General features: G+C 40.0%; 2 protein-coding genes across 3 annotated transcripts; one reads left to right on the forward strand and one right to left on the reverse strand.

The window, feature by feature from the left end:
- The first annotated feature begins 1,960 nt into the window (after positions 1–1,960).
- LOC308082340 (protein S100-B-like) lies at positions 1,961–3,720 on the forward strand. The gene is made up of 3 exons (XM_080424059.1): positions 1,961–2,061; positions 2,622–2,783; positions 3,425–3,720. The coding sequence occupies exons 1-3, from the start codon at positions 2,056–2,058 to the stop codon at positions 3,575–3,577; spliced, it is 321 nt and encodes a 106-aa protein (XP_080280185.1). The 5' UTR covers positions 1,961–2,055; the 3' UTR covers positions 3,578–3,720.
- A 1,155-nt stretch (positions 3,721–4,875) lies between these two features.
- Positions 4,876–18,740, reverse strand: LOC308082286 (peroxisomal succinyl-coenzyme A thioesterase-like). 2 transcript variants are annotated; one of them, XM_080423992.1, is made up of 13 exons: positions 18,207–18,740; positions 17,620–17,738; positions 16,877–17,089; positions 16,166–16,265; positions 15,087–15,295; positions 14,606–14,781; positions 14,380–14,496; positions 13,841–13,926; positions 13,458–13,551; positions 13,220–13,300; positions 12,448–12,583; positions 12,172–12,279; positions 10,573–10,598 (listed from the first exon to the last, which is right to left on the reverse strand). In XM_080423992.1, the coding sequence occupies exons 2-12, from the start codon at positions 17,720–17,722 to the stop codon at positions 12,179–12,181; spliced, it is 1,416 nt and encodes a 471-aa protein (XP_080280118.1). In that variant the 5' UTR covers positions 17,723–17,738; positions 18,207–18,740; the 3' UTR covers positions 10,573–10,598; positions 12,172–12,178. The 2 variants fall into 2 exon arrangements, with proteins under 2 accessions (XP_080280119.1, XP_080280118.1); XM_080423993.1 differs by lacking the exons at positions 12,172–12,279; positions 12,448–12,583; positions 13,220–13,300; ... (7 more) ...; positions 17,620–17,738; positions 18,207–18,740 and adding exons at positions 4,876–5,245; positions 5,409–5,544; positions 6,076–6,156; ... (5 more) ...; positions 9,615–9,714; positions 11,309–11,368 and having other exon boundaries at positions 10,386–10,598.
- Positions 18,741–20,655: the final 1,915 nt, after the last annotated feature.

Consider the following 20,655-nt stretch of genomic DNA (forward strand, 5'->3'; position numbering starts at 1 on the left):
CGCGGTAAACAGGCGTCACCCGACACCCCGACAGTATAATTTTATACAATGTAAATACAGTAATAATAAACCGATATAAATTCTTCTGGTTTCATGACGTCACAGAGTGAGTTTCCTCTCGGAAGGGCGTTACGTTTTCCTACAAGGTCGGAGGAGGGGGCGGGGCGGGTCTTAAAGGTACAGTGACACCGCTGTACACGTCATCAACTCACCAAACATGATACTTCATTGATAAAAAAAAAACATGTAGTGTCCCCTGGGGTGGGAAGGGACTCCCTGGTTCTGTGATTGATTTCTCAAGCTTTTTCCATTTCAAGCACCCCCAGTTTGATATGCATTAGGCTAAGAACCCCCATATAAATTATTTGTTTTAAATAATCGACACTGTAATAATTTGATTCACTGTGTAATAATCTAAACTGTATTATTTCACTCTGAGAGTGTACAAATGGAAGAAGCACCTGTTGTACCCCTCTTACAAAATTTGGTGTGAATCAGACAAACGGCATAGAAGTTGTGGCCTTTTGTTTTGAGCATATTGGATTCTCATATTGAGCTTTAATAACAGTGTCCCCCTGAGGCCCACCAAAGTTATATTTTGTTGAGCACCAGTAAATTGGTCTAACTACCTATTTGGTGTTGGATATATGAAACCAATTGATGTTATGTTAAAGGTCATGCGACTCATGCCCACTTTATCAACTTCACTCAAACTTCAACTTTAGATTGATGGGGCCTGGACCATATGTGCACTGCAAACCTTCACGAAAGTCTATGGAACCATTAGGAGAAACGTACTTTTGAATTTTATGGCACCCCTGTGAACAATTTTGGATGTGCTTTGGCAGCCATTAGGACAGTATTGAGTTTCTCAGTTAAGGCCATTTATGTGACGCCGAGTCTCAAATAAATTGGCTACTTGTTGGCACTTAGCCATTGTCTGATATTGCTGGTTTATTGTTAACAAGAACACACCATACACTGAACACCCTACACTAAAATAGTAGTAGGCTATGGGGTCCCCCTGATTGTTAGAGGGCATTTCAATACACTATGCAAAAGGCTGTTATTGAGACGTGTCAATACCATTTAGTAGTCTTTGGACATAATCTGACCCCTGAATCAGTCAGGAGAAGAATTATTTAATGAAATGCCAACTGTAGTATTTATTCCAGTGTTTGACTGAGTCCACTTCATTAATATTCCTGCTATAGATGTGAAATTGTTTTTTCATGTGGCCTACATTGATATCGGAATGTTTGACAGCATCATATAGTGGTTGGTTAGTAACCCTAAGCTGGGAAAACATCTGCTTTTATCACAGTACTAGTCCTTTACTACGGTTATAATAATAGATGTTTGGGTTTGATGATTAATAAATATACTGGTTAGCTCTCAATCATGCATGTAACAAATGTTATATTCGTGGTTAGTAAAGGGGCGGCCATTGCTGAGTGGGTGAAACCATGTGGGAATCGGAAGGTTCACCCAGCTCTACATGTCGAAGTGCCCCTGAGCCAGACACTGCTAACAGCTCTACCGTGCACACCTGAGCCACCTGAGCAGAGCAGAGCAGGTATCTCCTGAGTAAATGCAGAAAAGTGAATTCCCCTCCACTGGGGACCAGACCAGTAAAGACTCCCCTAAAACATAATACTGTACTTAATTACAGTAGCCGGTTAATATATTGAATGGGAATCTCAAAATCTATCCAAGATAAGGATCACACAAAACACATGCATGTATCAGCATGTGTTGACATGCACGTTTAGAAACAGTGCATTGCATTAGGCAAGACAAAATGCAGAAACCTGACCCCAACAAGAGTGACAGATTTTAAAAGCAAATTATGGGTTTCCGTCCTATTACCACTGGCATCCATTAGGCATGCATACACTAAGCATCACAGTGCTTTCGTGTGGTTGATCAATAGAATTTAATGTTCACAGCACTGGGCGAGGCAAGGAACGCACGGCTAGATAACTGTTCATCATTATTTCTCACTGCAACGCTGCCTTAAACATCGTTGCACACAAGAGAGAGGAGTCCGTCAAGATGAAGGTAAAAGAAAATATATTGTCTGATGCGTTGTGCTTATACCTGTGAGTTGACTATCTGTTCTTCTATGATAATATACTATTTTTGCTGTTTTATAGTAGGTGCCTGTTCTACTTTGTACATATAGTGTGTTATATTTGTTGATGATATTGTAATTTGGTGTTATGTTTATGCTTTGTTGACGAATTGAATACATAGAACCACAATGGAAACAAGTCCCCAGGACTTTTTTTGTGTTATCCTTTTAGCTCAAATGTCTGACTGTACCTTGTGCTGTTTACAGTTTTGTCTAATAAAGTATTCAATCAATCAATGAATCAATCAACAACTGTATTATACTTTACATACATTATGTTTTAAAAAAATTGCTTAAAATACTCAGTTATCAATGGTGAAAGAACTGCTTAATCTATCCGTTCCAGAAATAGCAGATCTCCAGGCCCACAATGCGATGTTGTCAATTTTTGTTGTATGACGAAGTATGGATTAAGATGATGACTTGTATGATCAGATAGTGTATTAATTGTGTGTGTATTTCTTTTCTTTTCCTTTTCTTTTTACAGAAGTCAGAAAAAAGTCAGAAGTCGGAAAGCGGTGTGTCGGACCTGGAGAGTTCTATGGTCACCGTGATTCACGTGTTCCACAAATATACCGGCCACAAGTGCAAGCTGAAGAAAGCAGAGTTGAAAGATCTTATTAACAATGAAATGAGTCACTTCATAAAGGTAAGCAAGCATATCATCGCTGTCGGGCAGAAACCTTGTATCTTCATATTTCAACTTTTTATGAAATATCTAGTAAATATCTAAATATCTATCATACTACAGTGTCACACAATTTTTTTGAGAAAGTCAAAGTGGTTAAGTCTGTCTGTGGGTTTTATACATTTTAAATCCAAAGAAAAGTATGAACATGTATTATGGACTTTGTATTATATGAATGAAACTACCAGGAATGGGTGCTCATAAATGATCTGTCATTCTCTGTGCATTCACTCTGAACAAGCCACTGCAGCATCAATGCAAACAAGTAATTTCTCCTCTGGGATCACTAAAAATCCTCCTTTTTACCCTCTTTCTCAAGATATCTTTATTACTATTATGCATTGCTTTTTAAAGTGGGTGCCTGTGGCCTTTATGCTTTAGTGCTACATAAAAATGCCTCATTCAGACAATGTTAAAATAGACGACTGAAATAGACTTTCTACAGGCTCATTTTATTGAGCTCATTTTTGAACATCTATGACGACATTCGCAAAATAGTTACACCAGGTTGAAAGTGATTAATGGTGCAGCATTTTATGATAGCTTTACAATACGCTGAAACGGTTCCATCCTCTACAAGTGCTTTTTTTTATCCTGAACAGAAAATCCAAGATACGGAAACCCTGGACGAGCTCTTTGCAGACCTGGACCAGAATGGAGACTTGGAAATCGACTTCCAAGAGTTCGTTGCTCTAATTGCCATGGTCACTTCAGCATGCCACACCCTCTTCCCCCCACATCACCATTCCGATTAGTGACATGATATATACATTAAACATCATGTAAATTATTATTAATACAACACTGCATCAGAACATGCCCACATGCTACTTGTCAGCTAGAACATTAGATGAAATGAAACTTGAATGAACATGATTGGAATGGACATCCTTGCATATATAAATACATTGAGAATAAAATGCATCATATGCAACATACTGAACATATGGAAGAAGAACATACTTCTGAATATATGGATGAATATTCAGTTTCTTTCTTTGTGGGTTCTAATTTTAATCGCTGGGTGTATAAAAATACTATAATAATTGCAAGGACATGACACTAAACTGGACAATGTTGTGATATATGAATGAAATAAGTGTCAATATAAATAAAACGTATCAACAAAGGACTTCACCGGAATACTTTAGCTATATTTAGCTGTACTGTTTCCTGGCAGTACCCTTCAAAGACAGAAAATACTGTACACTACTATGTACAGCCTTTATGCTTTAGTTCTACATAAAATTGCCTCATTCAGCCTTTATTTGCATTGTGGAAGCTCAGAAAAATCGACATTGCTCCAAAAGATTTCCATCCCAAATTACACAGATCATGGGTGTGTTGAAAATGATGCATTCTTATTGATTTATACTTTGTCGTACAATGTTGTACAGTATGTACTATGTACTACACAGCATAGATATATAATTATATCTGACTTGAGACCAACTATTAGAGTTCTGCCTTCTGCGTTTTAGTAAAATGTACTAAATACATTTTCTTTATGAGTATGAGTATGTATGGCACGCCATTTCCACCACTGAATAAAATAAAAAAGGTTTGAATTTGTGAGTTCTGTTCTCGCAATTCTGACTTTCTGTCTTAGAGTTTTCTTCTTCCGAGACACCGTCCCCCTACAAGCGAGGTCCCAGGGACAGAGACAGACTAGCAGCTAATAAGTAATAATCATAACTAACTATAACTAACAACAACCCAACAAAAACAACAAAAACAACTGGAGAATAATATCACTCTCATAAAAACACTTAAACCCTAAACAAGCTCCAGTCCAGCCAGTGCCATCTGTGCCCATCGCACACCAGGCCCCCACTCTTTGTCAAACCAAATGCTTACTTAAACCAAACGAGCCACCAATATGTCATGACCATAAGGCAATGACAAAAAGGAGGAAGGAAGACAGGATTTAAAGTGCAAAAGTAATAATACATTTATTTACAAAATAACAATAAACTTAAATATACAACAGAGAATAATAGAGAGGTGTTTTAGTCAGTAAAATCCCTGGTGTTCAATGTGTGACTGTGTGTGTGATACATGTAATGTGGGGTGATGTATGCCTGGTGTAGAAGTAAATTAACCAAAGGGCATTGCCAAAGAAGGACTAAAGGGGCTGCGACAGTAACTTCTTTGAATATATGGATAAATATTATGTTTTTTTCTTTCTTTGTTCTAATTTGGTTTTGTCCAAAATGTGAGGGGGGAAAACTCTGGTTTATATGGTCAGATTTCCAAGAAAAATTCGGGGCTTTTTAATTTTATTCAGTGGCAGAAATGGGCTTCCGTATACACACCACCTCATCACCCTCTTAAATTGCAGTCCATAAATTTCAATATTTTCTTCCATGAATCTTCCTGGGCAGCAGCATGGGACGCAGGGTGTCCTCCCCAGACAGTGAGCACTACAATTAAGACAATATTTTAAATGCTATTCAGTTTAACTTTCCATGCCAGTAAAAAAATACATATTATTATTATTATTATTATTTTTTTAATTGTGAAGATGATAAATTCACAATGAAATCTAGACAGGAAGTAGAAAAACAGGTGTGTGAAAAAACATACGTCTTTTAGGTTTGTTGGCCCATGTGGAAGTCCTTGTGTTTGGGGTATAAGGAGGCTCAATGAGGTGACCAGCACCTGGGTATGACAAGCAGGTGAACAGGTGGGCTCTACCAGCAGCCCTCAGGGTCTCCTCCATCTGAAGACAAACAAAATTACTCCCAATTCACACCAGCAATTTACACTCAAAATGCAATGTCCAAGGTTACAGTATGAGTGACAGCCTGTCACCGTGTGTCAACATACTGTATGTGTCTGCTGTTGAGGTGAAGGAACCTCGAGAAGAAGCACATTTTGAAAACAAATATTTAAGCTAGCGGCTGTAGATGTGAAATGAATCAATATTGAGCAACTACATGACCTATTGGCTAAAATTAATAAGTGTAATACGGTGGGTTGTTCACAAACAAGTACTAGGTACTAGTCTCTACTACTTCTCCTCCGTGCCTGTCAGCTCTCCTGTCTGGGCAGAGCTTATACAGCCTATAAAGTAAGACAAGTGAAACACTTCACACACAGGAGGAAAGGACCACAATTCACTAAATAGTGGAGCACACACATTCTAGAGGAATGTCATGTGGTACTCTGCATATCTAACAATCAAAACAGTCTTTTTTTAATTCAGAGATTTCCGATTTGCAAAGACATATGAAAGAAATAACTACTGTACCTCAGTTGCATTCTCTATACTTGAAGCGTTCTGGTCATCTTCACCAACGATGCACAGTAAGGGGCAAGCTAAGTTTTCAAACTGTAGACACGCGCGCACGCACACGCACACACAATCACACAATCACACACACAATGTGTAAAATATAGAAATGTAAAATAGCATACTGCCCACTATATATATATAAAATATATATAAAACAAAACAAAACAACAAAAGACTAATCATCAGGCAGCCTAATATAAATCAAGTTCAAGTTGTCTGTCTAAGTTGTCTGTCTGTCTGTGGTGGGCGGGGGTGGGTGGATTATGCCCAAATATGGACATGCCCGACGTCAGCACAAATCGGCGTTGTTTTGCGATGGTTGAAATCAGTTGTAAGACCAGAACTCAATCAGCAAGAGAGAGAGAGGGAGAGAGACAGAGAGGAAGAGAGGGAGGGAGGAGAGAGGGAGAGAGAGGGAGGGAGGTTGTCTGTGACTTCAGACCAGAGCTTGATCAGCAAGAGAGAGAGAGATAGTGATAGAGATATATAGAAAGAGAGAGGGATAGAGATAGGGAGATGGGGAGGGAGAGAGGGAAAGCCTAACCCGGCCAATACTGGGTACTTAAATCTGAATACTCTGATTGACACGTTGCAAAGTGGCACACTGTCCGCCAGCCGCGTAGGGTGGAATCACATTTTTACTGGGCCAATTAGAATCTCGGGCACACATCAAAATATTAAGTCAGGTGTCTTTAAGATTGACAGGTGTCGCAATGTCACACACACACACACACACACACACACACACACACACACACACACACACACACACACACACACACACACACACACACACACACACACACACACACACACACACACACACTCACACTCACACTCACACTCACACTCACACTCACACTGACAGACTCAACAGCTAGTCGCAAGTCACATCACCTCTGTAATTTTATTCATGAATCCAGGACCATTATCCTTCTCTTTTGGACTGCTTCACATTTGACAGTAGCCTATGGCTATGCCAAACCTACAGACTGCAGTACTTAACACACACAATGGAGCATTGATATGCACGAGTGGGCAGCTTGTGTAGCTTGGTAAAAGGTGCGAATGGGGCAGTCAATGTATCTATTGTTGTCGGAGGAGCAGATTTTCTTTTTCTCGCCTCCGTCTTTCAGCAGTTAGCCTGGGCAAGAGCTCCATTGACTGGGCCAAGGCCGGAGTGTTCCAACGGACACTACGCTTCTGCTTTCAGCACAACGACCCAGGCAATGGCAGGCAAGCTGATAACGCGGCGCTTCGCTTGTATATAAGCTTCTGTGCACACAGATGTTAGTAGTAGCAGTAGTAGTAGTAGTTTTGTTGAGACTCTAATGCTCATCACATTACCTTTATTTTGTTCTCAGGGAGGATGCTGCTAGGTAGGGATTCTCTGATAGTGACATAGCCCTGTCCATCGCTTTGCCAGTACGGCTGGTGACTAAAATCAATCCAAGTGGAGACATAAAATGAGGGAAGCAAGGCTACATCAAGGCAATCACTTGTCATTGATTTTATTTATGTTACAAACCTACACAAATTCTATCAACGATGACCTTACCTTTCATTGCTTTCGGTATTAGGGTCACTGATGTAGATGTTGTTGACATTTCCCATTGGACCATTCACACAAATCACACACTTTGGCTGAAAAGAAAGAAAAGAGGAAAAACAGGATGTCAGTCTCTCTCCACATCTGTGTCAAATAAGCACAAAACTGTCACGTCTGTATACACACACTACGGTATTTCTGTCAGGAAACACATCATTAGCGTATTGCCTATTGTTATTGCAAATGAATCTACTGGGCTAAAAAGCAGGCTTTTATTATTGAGCGGGCTAAAGCTGTGAACAAAGTGCAGAAAAGGGAGGTGACGCAGCAAATAACAGCTACAGGAGAGGATGGAGGGCAAACCAGAGCATACTGTAACAATGTTAGGAATGTATGGGAGGGAGGGGCTGAGGAAAAACAACTGGCCTCAAGAAGTGAAGCACTGTGGTGGAAGGCTCAAAGGAACGACTATTATAGATGAGTTGAACCTTTTCTTCAACAGGCTCGACTCACTGCCTCCAGTGGGCTTTTGCCGTGCTCACAGACCCATAAAACGGTTTATAAATAGAGATTGAACCCATCACTTACACTGACACCAATCTGAGTGGCAATTCGCAGAGCTATGTATCCCCCAAAGGAGAGACCGATGACTCCAATCCTGTCTCCACAGACCTGAGGATGATCTTGGAGTAGCTGGAACGCTGACTGTTGATATTAGAACAAATGGAGCTTTTGAGGACATGAAAACATGATGTTACAAGAAAGAAAAAGACGTACAGTATACTGCAAGATTGTTGATGTTGACTGGGCACTTTTACCCTGAAGTAACTATCGCCCACACTGACACGGTTGAGTGGACCAGGACGTATTTCTTTGTGGTTGAAGTAGACCACGGCAAGACTAGCGAAGCCTCTTGATGCAAACAGGGCAGAACGATACTCATTCAGTCCTCCACCCATACCCCACAGGTCTAACATGGCTGGGAATGGCCCTGGGCCTAGAGGGGAATCACTCGATTAGATTCCATTTGTGAACAATTATTTCTCTCTCTAGCATGTTTCATTATTCATATTCGGCTGATAAAATGATGCCACATTTAAAGATTTCTTTTAAAATCATGTGCTCACCAGGTGGTAAGAACAATGTCCCCACGATGCCATCCTGGCGAATCTCTATTCTTCTTACGCCCGGTGCCATGTACCAACGTTCAACAGTTACAGAAGCCAGCTGCTCTGAGCCCTGTCCCTCTTCACTCAAACTCTCACTAGGTGACACGTGTCCTTCAAATAAGGACAACCGTACCAAGAGTGGAGTCTCTACATTTATCTTTCTCAGCCTGTGGACAAAAGTACAAAACAACAATTTGTGTAAAATGTCAGGAGTAAAGGCTTCCTGTGATCAGTGGTGGAAAAAGTACTCAAATGTTTTACTTGAGTAAAAGTACAAAAGTATTGGTATCAAAATATACTTAAAGTACCAAAAGTAAAAGTACTAAAAAGTTTTAACACGTGAGCTTGTAGATCGGCTATTTTCAAATAGCCTTGTTATAAAATAGGGCTAAAGTGGTTAATGTATGTTTTATAATGTAATAATTTATATCTGCAAAGTAACTAGTAACTAAAGTTTTCAAATAATTGTAGTGGAGTAAAAGTACAATATTTGCCTCTGAGATGTAGTGGAGTAGAAGTAAAAGTATAGACAATTGGAAATACTCCGGTAAAGTAAAATTACCTCCAAATTTTACTTAAGTACAGTACTTGAGTAAATGTATACTTAGTTACTTTGCACCACTGGTAAAGACTTCCTGTGATCAATATAACCACACTTATTTACAAAATTATTACAAAAACTGAAGCGTCATCATGAGTTAAGCTTGAAGCCGTAAACGGAGCATTTAATTACCGCGTGGTGTTCTTTTCTGTAACTCCCAGAATGAATCACTTACCGCACATACTGTCTTTCACCGGGTGCAGGATACAATCCCCAGAACAGACCCATCGGTTCACATCCTAGAAATGAGCCCCCAACTGAAGGATGTCTGGCTACTGTTGTCAGGAGAGAGAGAGAATGAGTGGATTAAGCGACAACACAAAAAAAGATGACTGATATGATAAAACTATAATCAGTGATCCATTTTGTGATCCATTAGTATGGGTGGGCTTGAAGGTAGGAGCTGCCTGATATGTTAGATGGGGGTGTGGGGGGTGTGAGCGTATATGTGGAGGGGAATGGGGCAGGTGATGTGCGGGTGGGCTTGGGTATGGGGGGCTTTCAGGTAGGAATCGTTTGGTATGGAAGATGGGAGGGGGGTATGGAGTGGTAGGGTGTGTGTGTGTGTGTGTGTGTGTGTGTGTGTGTGTGTGTGTGTGTGTGTGTGTGTGTGTGTGTGTGTGTGTGTGTGTGTGTGTGTGTGTGTGTGTGTGTGTGTGGGGGGTATTTGCCTGTTACTGCCTTCAAACATGTGAAGGCGGGGCCTATTTTTTTTTTTGGAAGGTCCTCTAGAGCACACCTCCAAAACCGATTTAACTTTTGTCCATATAGAGGGCATCAAACATTAATAGTTGCACCGCCTGTCGTACAAAGTCTACCCACCCCCAATTGCTCCACCGCCTTGGGTAGGCAACCAGGCCTGGCGGAGATCCACTTTTCTAGGTTTTCAACCAAAATCCTAAACCATTCGAAACCATTCATGGAACATTGACTGACGTGTACTCACAGTTAACGGAGCCCTTCCCATCTGTGCTGTAGTGGGACAGTGCTTCCCACAGGTCACCATCCTCACTGTGCATTTGTGCGCGCACTGTGACAGGCCAGTGGGGGGGCAAGAAAGAGCCTTCAATGATGATCGGTTCATCTATGAGAGCACGAGAAGGTGTGGCTTTCAAAAGAGGAGCTGGCTTCTGGCCGGTGCTCCTCCATGGTACTGTCCCTAAGGTTAGATGAAAAAAAAGACACGTTGGGCACTTAACAGAGTAGTCGGATTTAGTAATGTCCAAGGGGAGTTGATATTAAAGTATCAGAATGCGGTAAATTACTGACATTACTGAGATGTAGGGTATTATTCCACACACGATCATTTTCTATATCAAAAGCTCCAGGTGTTCCTTGCCATTGCTGACCAGGCTGTTTTTTGTCCATATTGGCATAAATTACATTAGCAGCAGAAGCTGTGCGGTGTAATTCTTCCTATGCAGTTAAGGAAATTGTTTTCCAATAGACAAGTTACAGATTGACAGATTGTGGTAATAAACATCACATTATAATGCTGTTGAGTGTGTACCGCCAGTAGGCTACTACAGACCTGAAAAATCAGAAGGCCCACCATTGTTACAATAACACATTTCTGGTTCATGGAGGTATTTATGTACAGTAGAGGTGTTGCCATGCATTTGTGACTGGCACTGGATGTGTCCACCTAACATCCATGTTTTGGTTTGGGTCACTCACTGTCACTGATAGGCGCATCAGACAGCAGGAAGGTTTATTTCCTGCTGTCAGTGAACTAGTGTACGTAGAGATAGTGTACATAAGCTTATTCTAGAGCTCTTCTGAACTTGTATGAGTAATTACACTTACGGTAATTGGCAGAATGGAGGCCTACTTGGAAAAACAAGATGGAAAATACAATTCCATCCTTACCCAATTTACGGTGCAAACATGTCAACTTCCAGCTCCTCTGCATCACACTTATGTCTGACCACAACGCTGTCATATTTACATGTCCTTTAAGCATTATAGTCTTTCAGCCAACCCTAAAAAGGAAATAAGTAAAACTAAAATAAATACTTACAGTTTGCATTTACTGCACAAATCAGTTGTCAGCTCTATTCATGGAAATAATGCTGTTTTACGATCTGGAATTACTCACTGCAATGTTGATCAAGGGTGAAATGCACTCTGTTGTTGCTGTCTGGACAGAGCTCTCTGCTCTGCTACAGATTAACCTCTTCCACATGTACTGTATGACAAGTCAGCCACTGTAGTTTGTGCTCAGTTAGACATTAACCCTTGACGTCATCTCTCCTGCATGTGCATCATTAACCAGATAGACTTCACAGTTGCCAGTTGGTTCAGGTTGGCATCCAGCCCTTTTGGTGCATTACTGCCACCTTCTGAGCTCCGATGTGTGGATCAGATAAAAGACAATCAAATTCCCTCACTAGATGATATCCTATTTAACACTCCTGTATCCCTTAATACATCTAACAGTACTCTAACCTTTGCTCTCCCACCCATGCTCAGTAATATCTTTAGTGTACATTCCTGGAACCCTAATTCCCTCAAAAGATTCCTCATCGTCCAGAGAATGGACGGACGGACGGACGGACGGACGTATGTCTTTAAGTTTGTATGGACGACCTGAAAACACAATGAGTTTTCTTCTCACAATAGCCTATCTAATGTTTGTGAGGAAAAAAAGCTTGAATTAGGACAGGAAAATAACCTCACAAGTCAGGGCTTTTTCATTTTATTCATTTGGGGGAATGTGCTTCCATACACACCACCGCATCACCCTCTTAAATTGCATTCCATAAATTTCAGGGTTTTCTTCCATGAATCTTCCTGGGCAGCAGCATGGGACGCAGGGTGTCCTCCCCAGACCGTGAGAACTACAATTAAGACAATATTTTATGCTATTTAGTATAACAGTAAATATTAAATATTATTCCAATATAAATTCAATACTCTGATAAAAGGTTACAATTGTGAAGATGATAAATTCACAACAACATCGGACAAAGTACAAATACTGCTGTGTGAGGGGAAAAAAAACATACTCTTTTTAGGTTTGTTGGCCCATGTGGATATCCTTGTGTTTGGGGTATAAGGAGGCTCAATGAGGTGACCAGCACCGGGGTATGACAAGCAGGTGAACAGGTGGGCTCTACCAGCAGCCCTCAGGGTCTCCTCCATCTGAAGACAAACAAAACAAGCTATTAGTGTAACAACTATACACTGTAACTCATAGTAAAGTTGTGTAACAACCCTGTGCTTCAACTTTTAAGTGTCTCATCTCTTGCATAGTCAAGAATGTGCCTCCATGAATAGCCAAAGTGTATCTCAAAGCTTAATTATACAGTAATGATATAATGCAGAATAAAAGCAATTTACGGCATTACTCTGTAGGAGGCTACTAGTAAATAAGGGGGCCTATCTGTCTCTGTGTGTGTATCCAGAGCTAGTCAAACTGCCGGAAAGATCTGCACCACATTTCTTGTTCACTCCGCCAGTAGGCCAGAGTCCAACACTTTTGTTTACTTCATATGTTTTATATCCTTTGAAATATTTAACTTAATTTTATAATGGAAGTCAAAGGGCCTCTCATCGGGGGCTGAAACCGTGCCCAGATTTCGAGTCATACGTCAATACGCCATACGGCATATGTCACAGAATAGTCCACATGAAGTGTGAGATACACATGAAGCCATGCCGTTCCAATGATCCGTTTTTTTAGGCTGGTTGTGGCACTTTGCATATCTAACAATTGTTTTTTTTTAATTGAGAGATTTGTGGTAAGACAGATGAGAAGAAAATGCAAACATACTGTACCTCAGTTGCATTCTCTTTACTTGCAGTGTTCTGGTCATCTTCACCCACAATGCAGAGTAAAGGGCAAGCCAAGTTTTCTAACTGCAAAGACACACACATTGTCTCAGGTCAGAGTTTGCTTTAGTGATATAAAATAACAAAATTATTAGAAAATGTTTTAATTGGCTGTGCACACAAACGAGTTATTAGTATTAGCAGTATTGTTGTTGAGACTCTAATGCATTGCTCATCACATTACCTTTATTCTTTTCTCAGGGAAGACGGTACTAGGTGAGGAGGCTTTTCTGTAACTGACATAATCCTGTCCATCACTTTGCCAGTATGTCTCGGGACTGTAAATACAACACAGTTTAAACTGTAAAACATGAAATAACTGAACTTTTTCACACCCCAATGAATCCCCCGATTTGTTTTCACTTGTTATCATGCATAGTATTTTGAATTTACCAAATTGTTGTTTAGACGGACCACTTCACATGGCTAAAACTCCAATTGTTGTTTATAGAGAGTAAATCCAAGTGGAAACAAACAACAACAAAAAGAGAGAGAGAAGCAGCATGCAGCCAATAATTCATCAGAGGTTTTATTTACCTACACAGAATTTCATAGTGATCACCTTACTTTTCATAGCTTTCAGTACTGCGGTCACTAATGTAAAAGTTGTTGACATTTCCCATTGGACCATTTACGCCAATCAAACACTTTGGCTGAAAAGAAAAGAAAAGAAAAAATCAATAGTGAATGTAAAAGTACAGGACTGTCACCAACAAGGCATTTCATACTACAGTATATGTAAGTCCTTTATGACAGGCATACAGAGAATTCATCGTATGTCTTCATTCTGCTTAAAACATTAATCATGAAGGACATGAAGTATGCACGGCACGAATAGACGAAAAATAATAGAAGAGTTTGCACACTGTAGCTCCCTGACATTATTCTGGCATCCACCGAAGAGCAGTATGCTCGAAACGTCACTTTGGTGGATGCCACAAAAAAGTTATTGAAGGGAGCTACAGTGTGCGAACTCTTCCATTTATTTGATCTGTGTCTCCTTTGAGTTCAGCACCCGCACCTGCCTTTAAAGGGTGTATGGATGTGTGCGTGACCTCCTTTGTTTCTAGTAGATTGTTGTTTCTAGATTAAAAACAATCACTTACACTGCAATCAATCTGAGTGGCCATTCGCAGAGCTAGGTATACGCCAAAGGAGAAACCCATGACTCCAATCCTGTCCCCACAGACCTGAGGATGATCTTGGAGTAGCTGGAATGCAGTCTGTTGATAATAGAACAAATGGAGCTTTTGAGGACATGAAAACCTGATTCAGTAAAATGTCAATATAAAGAGAAAGAAAAATGCAAGAATGTTGAATGGTCACTTTTACCTGAAAGTAGCTATCGCCCACCACGACACAGTTGGGTGGACCAGGCATTTCTTTGTGCTTGAAATAGACAAGGGCAAGACTAGCGAAGCCTCTGGACGCAAACAGGGCAGAACGATACTCATTCAGTCCTCCACCCATACCCCACATGTCTATCATGGCTGGGAATGGCCCTGGGCCTAGAGGGAATGACTTGATTAGATGCCATTCATGAACACTTATCTATCTCGCACGTTTCATCGTGAATATTCTTCAGATAAAATGAAAACCGTTTTCCCCTTCTCTGTCCTTTGTTTAGTCTCAAATCATGAAGTGGAAGTGCAGCAGCTGCACTTCATGATTAGAGCACTTTATGAGCATATAAAAATGTAATCAAAATGTAGTTTCTGTCTAAGGAGTTTTCCTTAAAGTTTTTGTGGAGTGCGAGTCTTTTTCTGATAAAAGGATGCCACATTTAAAGATTGATTTTTATTCATGTGCTCACCAGGTGGTAAGAACAATGTCCCCACGATGCCATCCTGGCGAATCTCTATTCTTCTTACGCCCGGTGCCATGTACCACCGTTCAACAGTTACAGAAGCCAGCTGCTCTGAGCTCTGTCCCTCTTCACTCAAACTCTCACTAGGTGACACGTGGCCTTCAAATAAGGACAACTGCACCAAGTATGGAGTCTCTACATTTATCTTCCTCAGCCTGGGGACAAAATACAAAGCAGTGATTTGCGTTAAAACATCTGGATCACTGTAATCCAGTTTTATTGATCAATATAACTGCATTATGTGTCAATACAAAAATCTAATCACGTGTGTCTCGGGATCCACATGGGAATAGCATGGCTCTACTGTGGATCTCGTACCGCACGTGGCCAGCCTGTGACATCAGGCCGTCTATTACAAGGGTTCCCAAACCTTTCGGGCCGCGACCCGCAAAATAATTACATTTGAACTGGGGACCTCCCAGCCTGAAAAGCACTTGGAATTGCAGGCATTACGTTTAGTTTGACTCGGTTCCACAGATAAATATTGTGAAACTAGCCGATCTACAAGCTCACAACGCCTCGCTCTGCGAGGCGTTGTGAGCTTGTAAATCGGCTATTTTCACAATGTTTGCCTCTTTCTTACGTAATATTTGACAATTTGGCCATTTTAGTATTAAAAAAGTCTTAAAAGTCCTTAAATTGTCACTTTAGAACTCAATATTTTGGGACCCCCAAAATAATTTGGGAACCACTGGTCTATTACATATCTATGCTGCCAGTAGGCCAAGGAAGTATCTCCACGCTTTTTTTCACATATCATGTTTTACAAATGTTTAACTTTAAATGTATATTGGAAGTCAAAGATCGGGCTGATACCGTGCCCAAATATGGAGTCATATCTCATTGATGACTGACGTGACGTCATAGGCTTGCCCAAAAATAGAATTCTACTCAGCCTGGCTGGAGATACTGTATGCATTCCACTAAGCGCACCTTTCTAGTTTAACATGAGACGAGCTTGATGCCGTAAAATGAGGATTTAATTACCTTGTGTTCTCTTCTATAACTATAACTGTATTACCTACCGCACATACTGTCTTCCCCCAGATGCAGGGTGCAATCCCCAGAACAGACCCATCGGTTCACAGCCTAGATATGAGCCCCCAACTGAGGGATCTCTGGCTACTGTTTTGAGGAGACAATGAGAAATAAGTGGATTAACCAACAACACAAAAAGATGACAGATTACCTGATTGAAACTACAATCAGTGAGCGATCCATGTTTTACTATTCTACCTCGATAACTTAGATGTCAATTCATTCCAATTTACAGACAGTAATTTGAGTGCCATTATTGCCATCTACAACCAAGTATAAAGAGTAAAAAACATTTTCTCACTTGTAAAGTTATCATTTTGGCCATGAAACATGATTAAGTACACATGTGCATATGACTGCTCTATTTTTGAGATTCTCGCACAGTTGCCAAGTGGTTCAAAACTCTGAACTGTACTCTCTCTAGTCTACAGGAACATGTTTTGAACTACTTGACAACGTGCCAACTATTAAATGTTGAAAGAGGAGAAGAGGGTAGACAGCAGACTTTTTTTTACAGGATATTTAGATTTACAAAATTAATCTAATTCATTCATGATTGTTATTTTTGTAATCCATAAACGAAACCCCTATTTTTTTTTCTCAGCATCTATTATCTAATTACTGTATTATTATTTTTTTGAACCATTACAAACCATTCATTGACCATTGGTTGATACAGCAAAACAATTGATACTCACAGTTAACGGTGCCCTTCCCATCTGTGCTGTAGTGGGACAGTGCTTCCCACAGGTCACCATCCTCACTGTGCAATTGTGCGCGCACTGTGACAGGCCAGTGGGGGGGCAAGAAAGAGCCTTCAATGATGATCGGTTCGTCTATGAGAGCACGAGAAGGTGTGACTTTCAAGAGAGGAGCTGGCTTCTTGCCGGTGCTCCTCAATGGTGCTGTCCCTAAGGTTAGATGAAAAAAATAAAAAAAATAAAGACAAGTTGGGTACTTAACAGAGACACATTTCACTCAAGAGTTCGTATTGGCACATAGTGCTGTGGATTTGTAGCCACAAACAACCAGTCCACAGTACTGAAGGAATCAGTGATTTGTGGTTCCCCTCTTGTGAATTTGTATGTGCAATTTAGGGGCAGGGGTCTTCAACGTTTTTCAGGCCAAGGAATCCTTTAGCTGAGAGAGAGATGAAGCAGGGACCCCCCACTTCGTGGGGATTCGGAGGGTTCCCGGTTCCATCGCTGGCTCCTTCTGGCTGTGTGTCGAAGTGTCCTTGAGCAAGACACTGAACCCTTAACCCTTTGGTTGTTGCGGGTGCCCTGCAAGGTTTCCTCCGCCATCAGTTTGTGAACGTGCATGTGAATGGGAGATTTGAGATGCATTGTAAAGCCCTTTGGAGAAAGACGCTGCATAACAAATGCAATGCAGTCCATCCATTTAGCATTTTCCTTGTACTTGAAAATACAATGTCCCTTACCCAATTTACGATGCAAACATGTCAACTTCCATCTTCTCCGTATCACACTCAATTCCGTGAGCTGCCACAACGCTGTCAAAGTTGCATGTCCTTTAAGCATCATGGTCTTTGAGTCAACCCTATAGAGAAATTAAGTAAAAAACGAAATACTTAACAGTTCTGCATTAAAAGAAAAACGTTTTCAGCTCTAAATGTCATAATATGAATTATGCTGTGCAGCACCCAGCTGAAGGACAGGGCAACGATCAAAAACGCCATAAAAGAGCACCTGTCTGCAAATGTTAACTGGCCCTATTAACGTCTAAGCTTAACACCAGAAATGACCCCCCCCCAACGGTTTACTGTACATATTTTTCATTTTTATTACTACTAGTACAGATGATGTTTTGCATAATTATTGTATATTATTGTTTGTCTTTAAATGTCTCGATGAATTGAATACACAGGACCACATTGGAAATAAGCCTTCAGGGCTTTTTGTGTTATCCATTTAGCATCATTGTATAATCGTACCACTGTACTATTTGCAAACTGTTAATCAAGTATACAATCAATCAATAAAATAAAATAAAAAACAGACTACTCACTACAAAGTTGATCAAGAGTGAAATGCACTCTGTTGTTACTGTCTGGTGGTCAGGGCTCTCTGCTCTGCTACAGATTAACCTTCGGCCACATACTGTATGAAATCAAGAAATATCTGGCCAAATTCAACAAATTCAATGTCATCGCGATCTCTGAAACCTGGCTGAATGATGTGAATGAATGTAATGTGGATTTAGAGGGGTACGAACTGTTCCCTCTAATAGGGAAAACAGAACAGGAGGAGGAGTCGCCTTGTATGTGGATACAGCCCTAAGAAGTAGCGTGGTGCAAAATATGACATATAACATAGATAATATTATGGAATGCCTTACAGTTGAAATAGTGTTGGACAAATGTAAAAATATGATTATAAGTTGTGTATATAGGACACCTGGATCATGCCTAGACACTTTCAACAACAAACTAGACAATATGTTTGGCAGCCTAAATAACAACAAAGTGCACATAGCATGTGGCGACTTTAATGTGGACCTGCTTAATCCACATGGAAAGAGAAAAATTACCGATTTCGTCGATTCAATGTTCAGCAACAGTCTATACCCTGTCATCACAAAACCTACCAGAATCACAACTGACACAGCCACGTTAATTGATAATATTTTTATTAATACACTGGAAAGCCAAGTAACAGCTGGACTGTTAATTAATGATACCAGTGACCATCTCCCAGTCTTTGCCATTTTCCACCATCACCTTAAAGGGGAAATCCACCCATTTTCAATATTTAACTATGTCATTAATATAGCATAAAGGAGTTGTGTGGAAATAAGAAAAAAAAATAATAATAATTAACATTGCAAAAAAATGTAACATTGCAAAAAAATTAACATTGCAAATTACACTGTGATGACTCATCATGGTGTAATTTGCAATGTTAATTTTTTTGCAATGTTAATTTTTTTTGCAATGTTAAATTTTTTTTAAATTTTTTCTTATTTCCACACAACTCCTTTATGCTATATTAATGACATAGTTAAATATTGAAAATGGGTGGATTTCCCCTTTAAGAAGGAAAACAAATTCAAAAACAACACCTACAGGCTAACCCGACATAGAACACCTGAGGCCGTTGCTGCCCTCAAGGTGGACCTTAGAAGACAGATCTGGAATGAGGTATATGAAACGGATGACCCAAACAAGTCCTATGACGCATTCTTGTTAAAACTGCTTGAATTATATGATAAAAACTGTCCTCTAAGAAAAACCCAGAACAAATACAATCACAAGCAGAAAACTCAGTGGATAACCAAAGGTATTGAAAACGCCTGTAAAAAGAAAAATACACTCTATAGGATATTTATAAAACAAAGAACAATAGAGGCAGAGACCAGATACAAGACATACAAAAATAAATTGACAAATATTATAAGATCAAGCAAAAAGGAATATTATCACATAAAACTTCAACAGCAAAGAGGAAATATCCAAGCCACATGGAAAACACTAAATAGCATAATTAGAAAAGGTATTGGCAAAGGTGAGTATCCAAACTACTTCAATAAAGATAACACAATTATAAATAAAACAAAAGAAATTGCAAACAAATTCAATAATTTTTTTGTTAAAGGTATCATGACATTCATTTTCACTTTTTTTATTTTCAATGTTTTATTTGGGGTTTTATGACCTCAATTACACCCAAAAAAACTGAACTTAGAACATTCAGTGGATTTTCTGTGGTCTGGGGTTTTCTGAATAATTAGGCTGAAAAGTAATCTGAGCTTGGCCCTTCGACAGTGAGGTCACAGTCGATTAATCCCGCCCACTATCCTCCTCGCCCCTCCCCTCCCCTATCCTTTCCTTTGGGGGGGGGCGGAGCAGAGGCAATGATTGACAGGCAAAATCCCTCACCAGCGACACCCGCAGGCAAAGATTTATTTTTTCATTGCAGTTGAAAAGGCTTTAGAAATGTGAGAGAAAAACACCTGCCATGGATCACTGGAATGGAATTTTCACTTTAAACTTTTTGTACACTTTTGAAGGACCAGGACAAAGACTTTGAATGTGGTGTAAAAGTGAATGTCATGATACCTTTAATGTCGGACCAAGCCTAGCCAAGGCAATATTTGCAATCAATCATTCGCAACAGGTATTTTTCCCAAAGCCATGAAAACAGCAAAAGTCATTCCCATCCACAAAAGTGGCGACAAACACCAATTCACCAATTACAGACCTATTTCGCTGCTATCACAATTCTCAAAAATATTGGAAAAATTATTTGTCACAAGGTTAGACAGCTTTATAGAAAAACATCAGCTACTGAGTAACCACCAGTATGGTTTCAGATCTAACAGGTCCACCTCGATGGCAGTAACGGAGCTAGTGGAAGCAATTTCAACCAATACAAACAACAGGGAGTACACTGTTGGGGTCTTCATAGATTTAAAAAAAGCATTTGACACTATAGATTACAACATACTACTAAAGAAA

The sequence above is a fragment of the Gymnoscopelus braueri genome, assembly GCF_963280865.1.
Source record: "Gymnoscopelus braueri genome assembly, chromosome: 3".
NCBI classification, from domain to species: Eukaryota; Metazoa; Chordata; class Actinopteri; order Myctophiformes; family Myctophidae; genus Gymnoscopelus; species Gymnoscopelus braueri.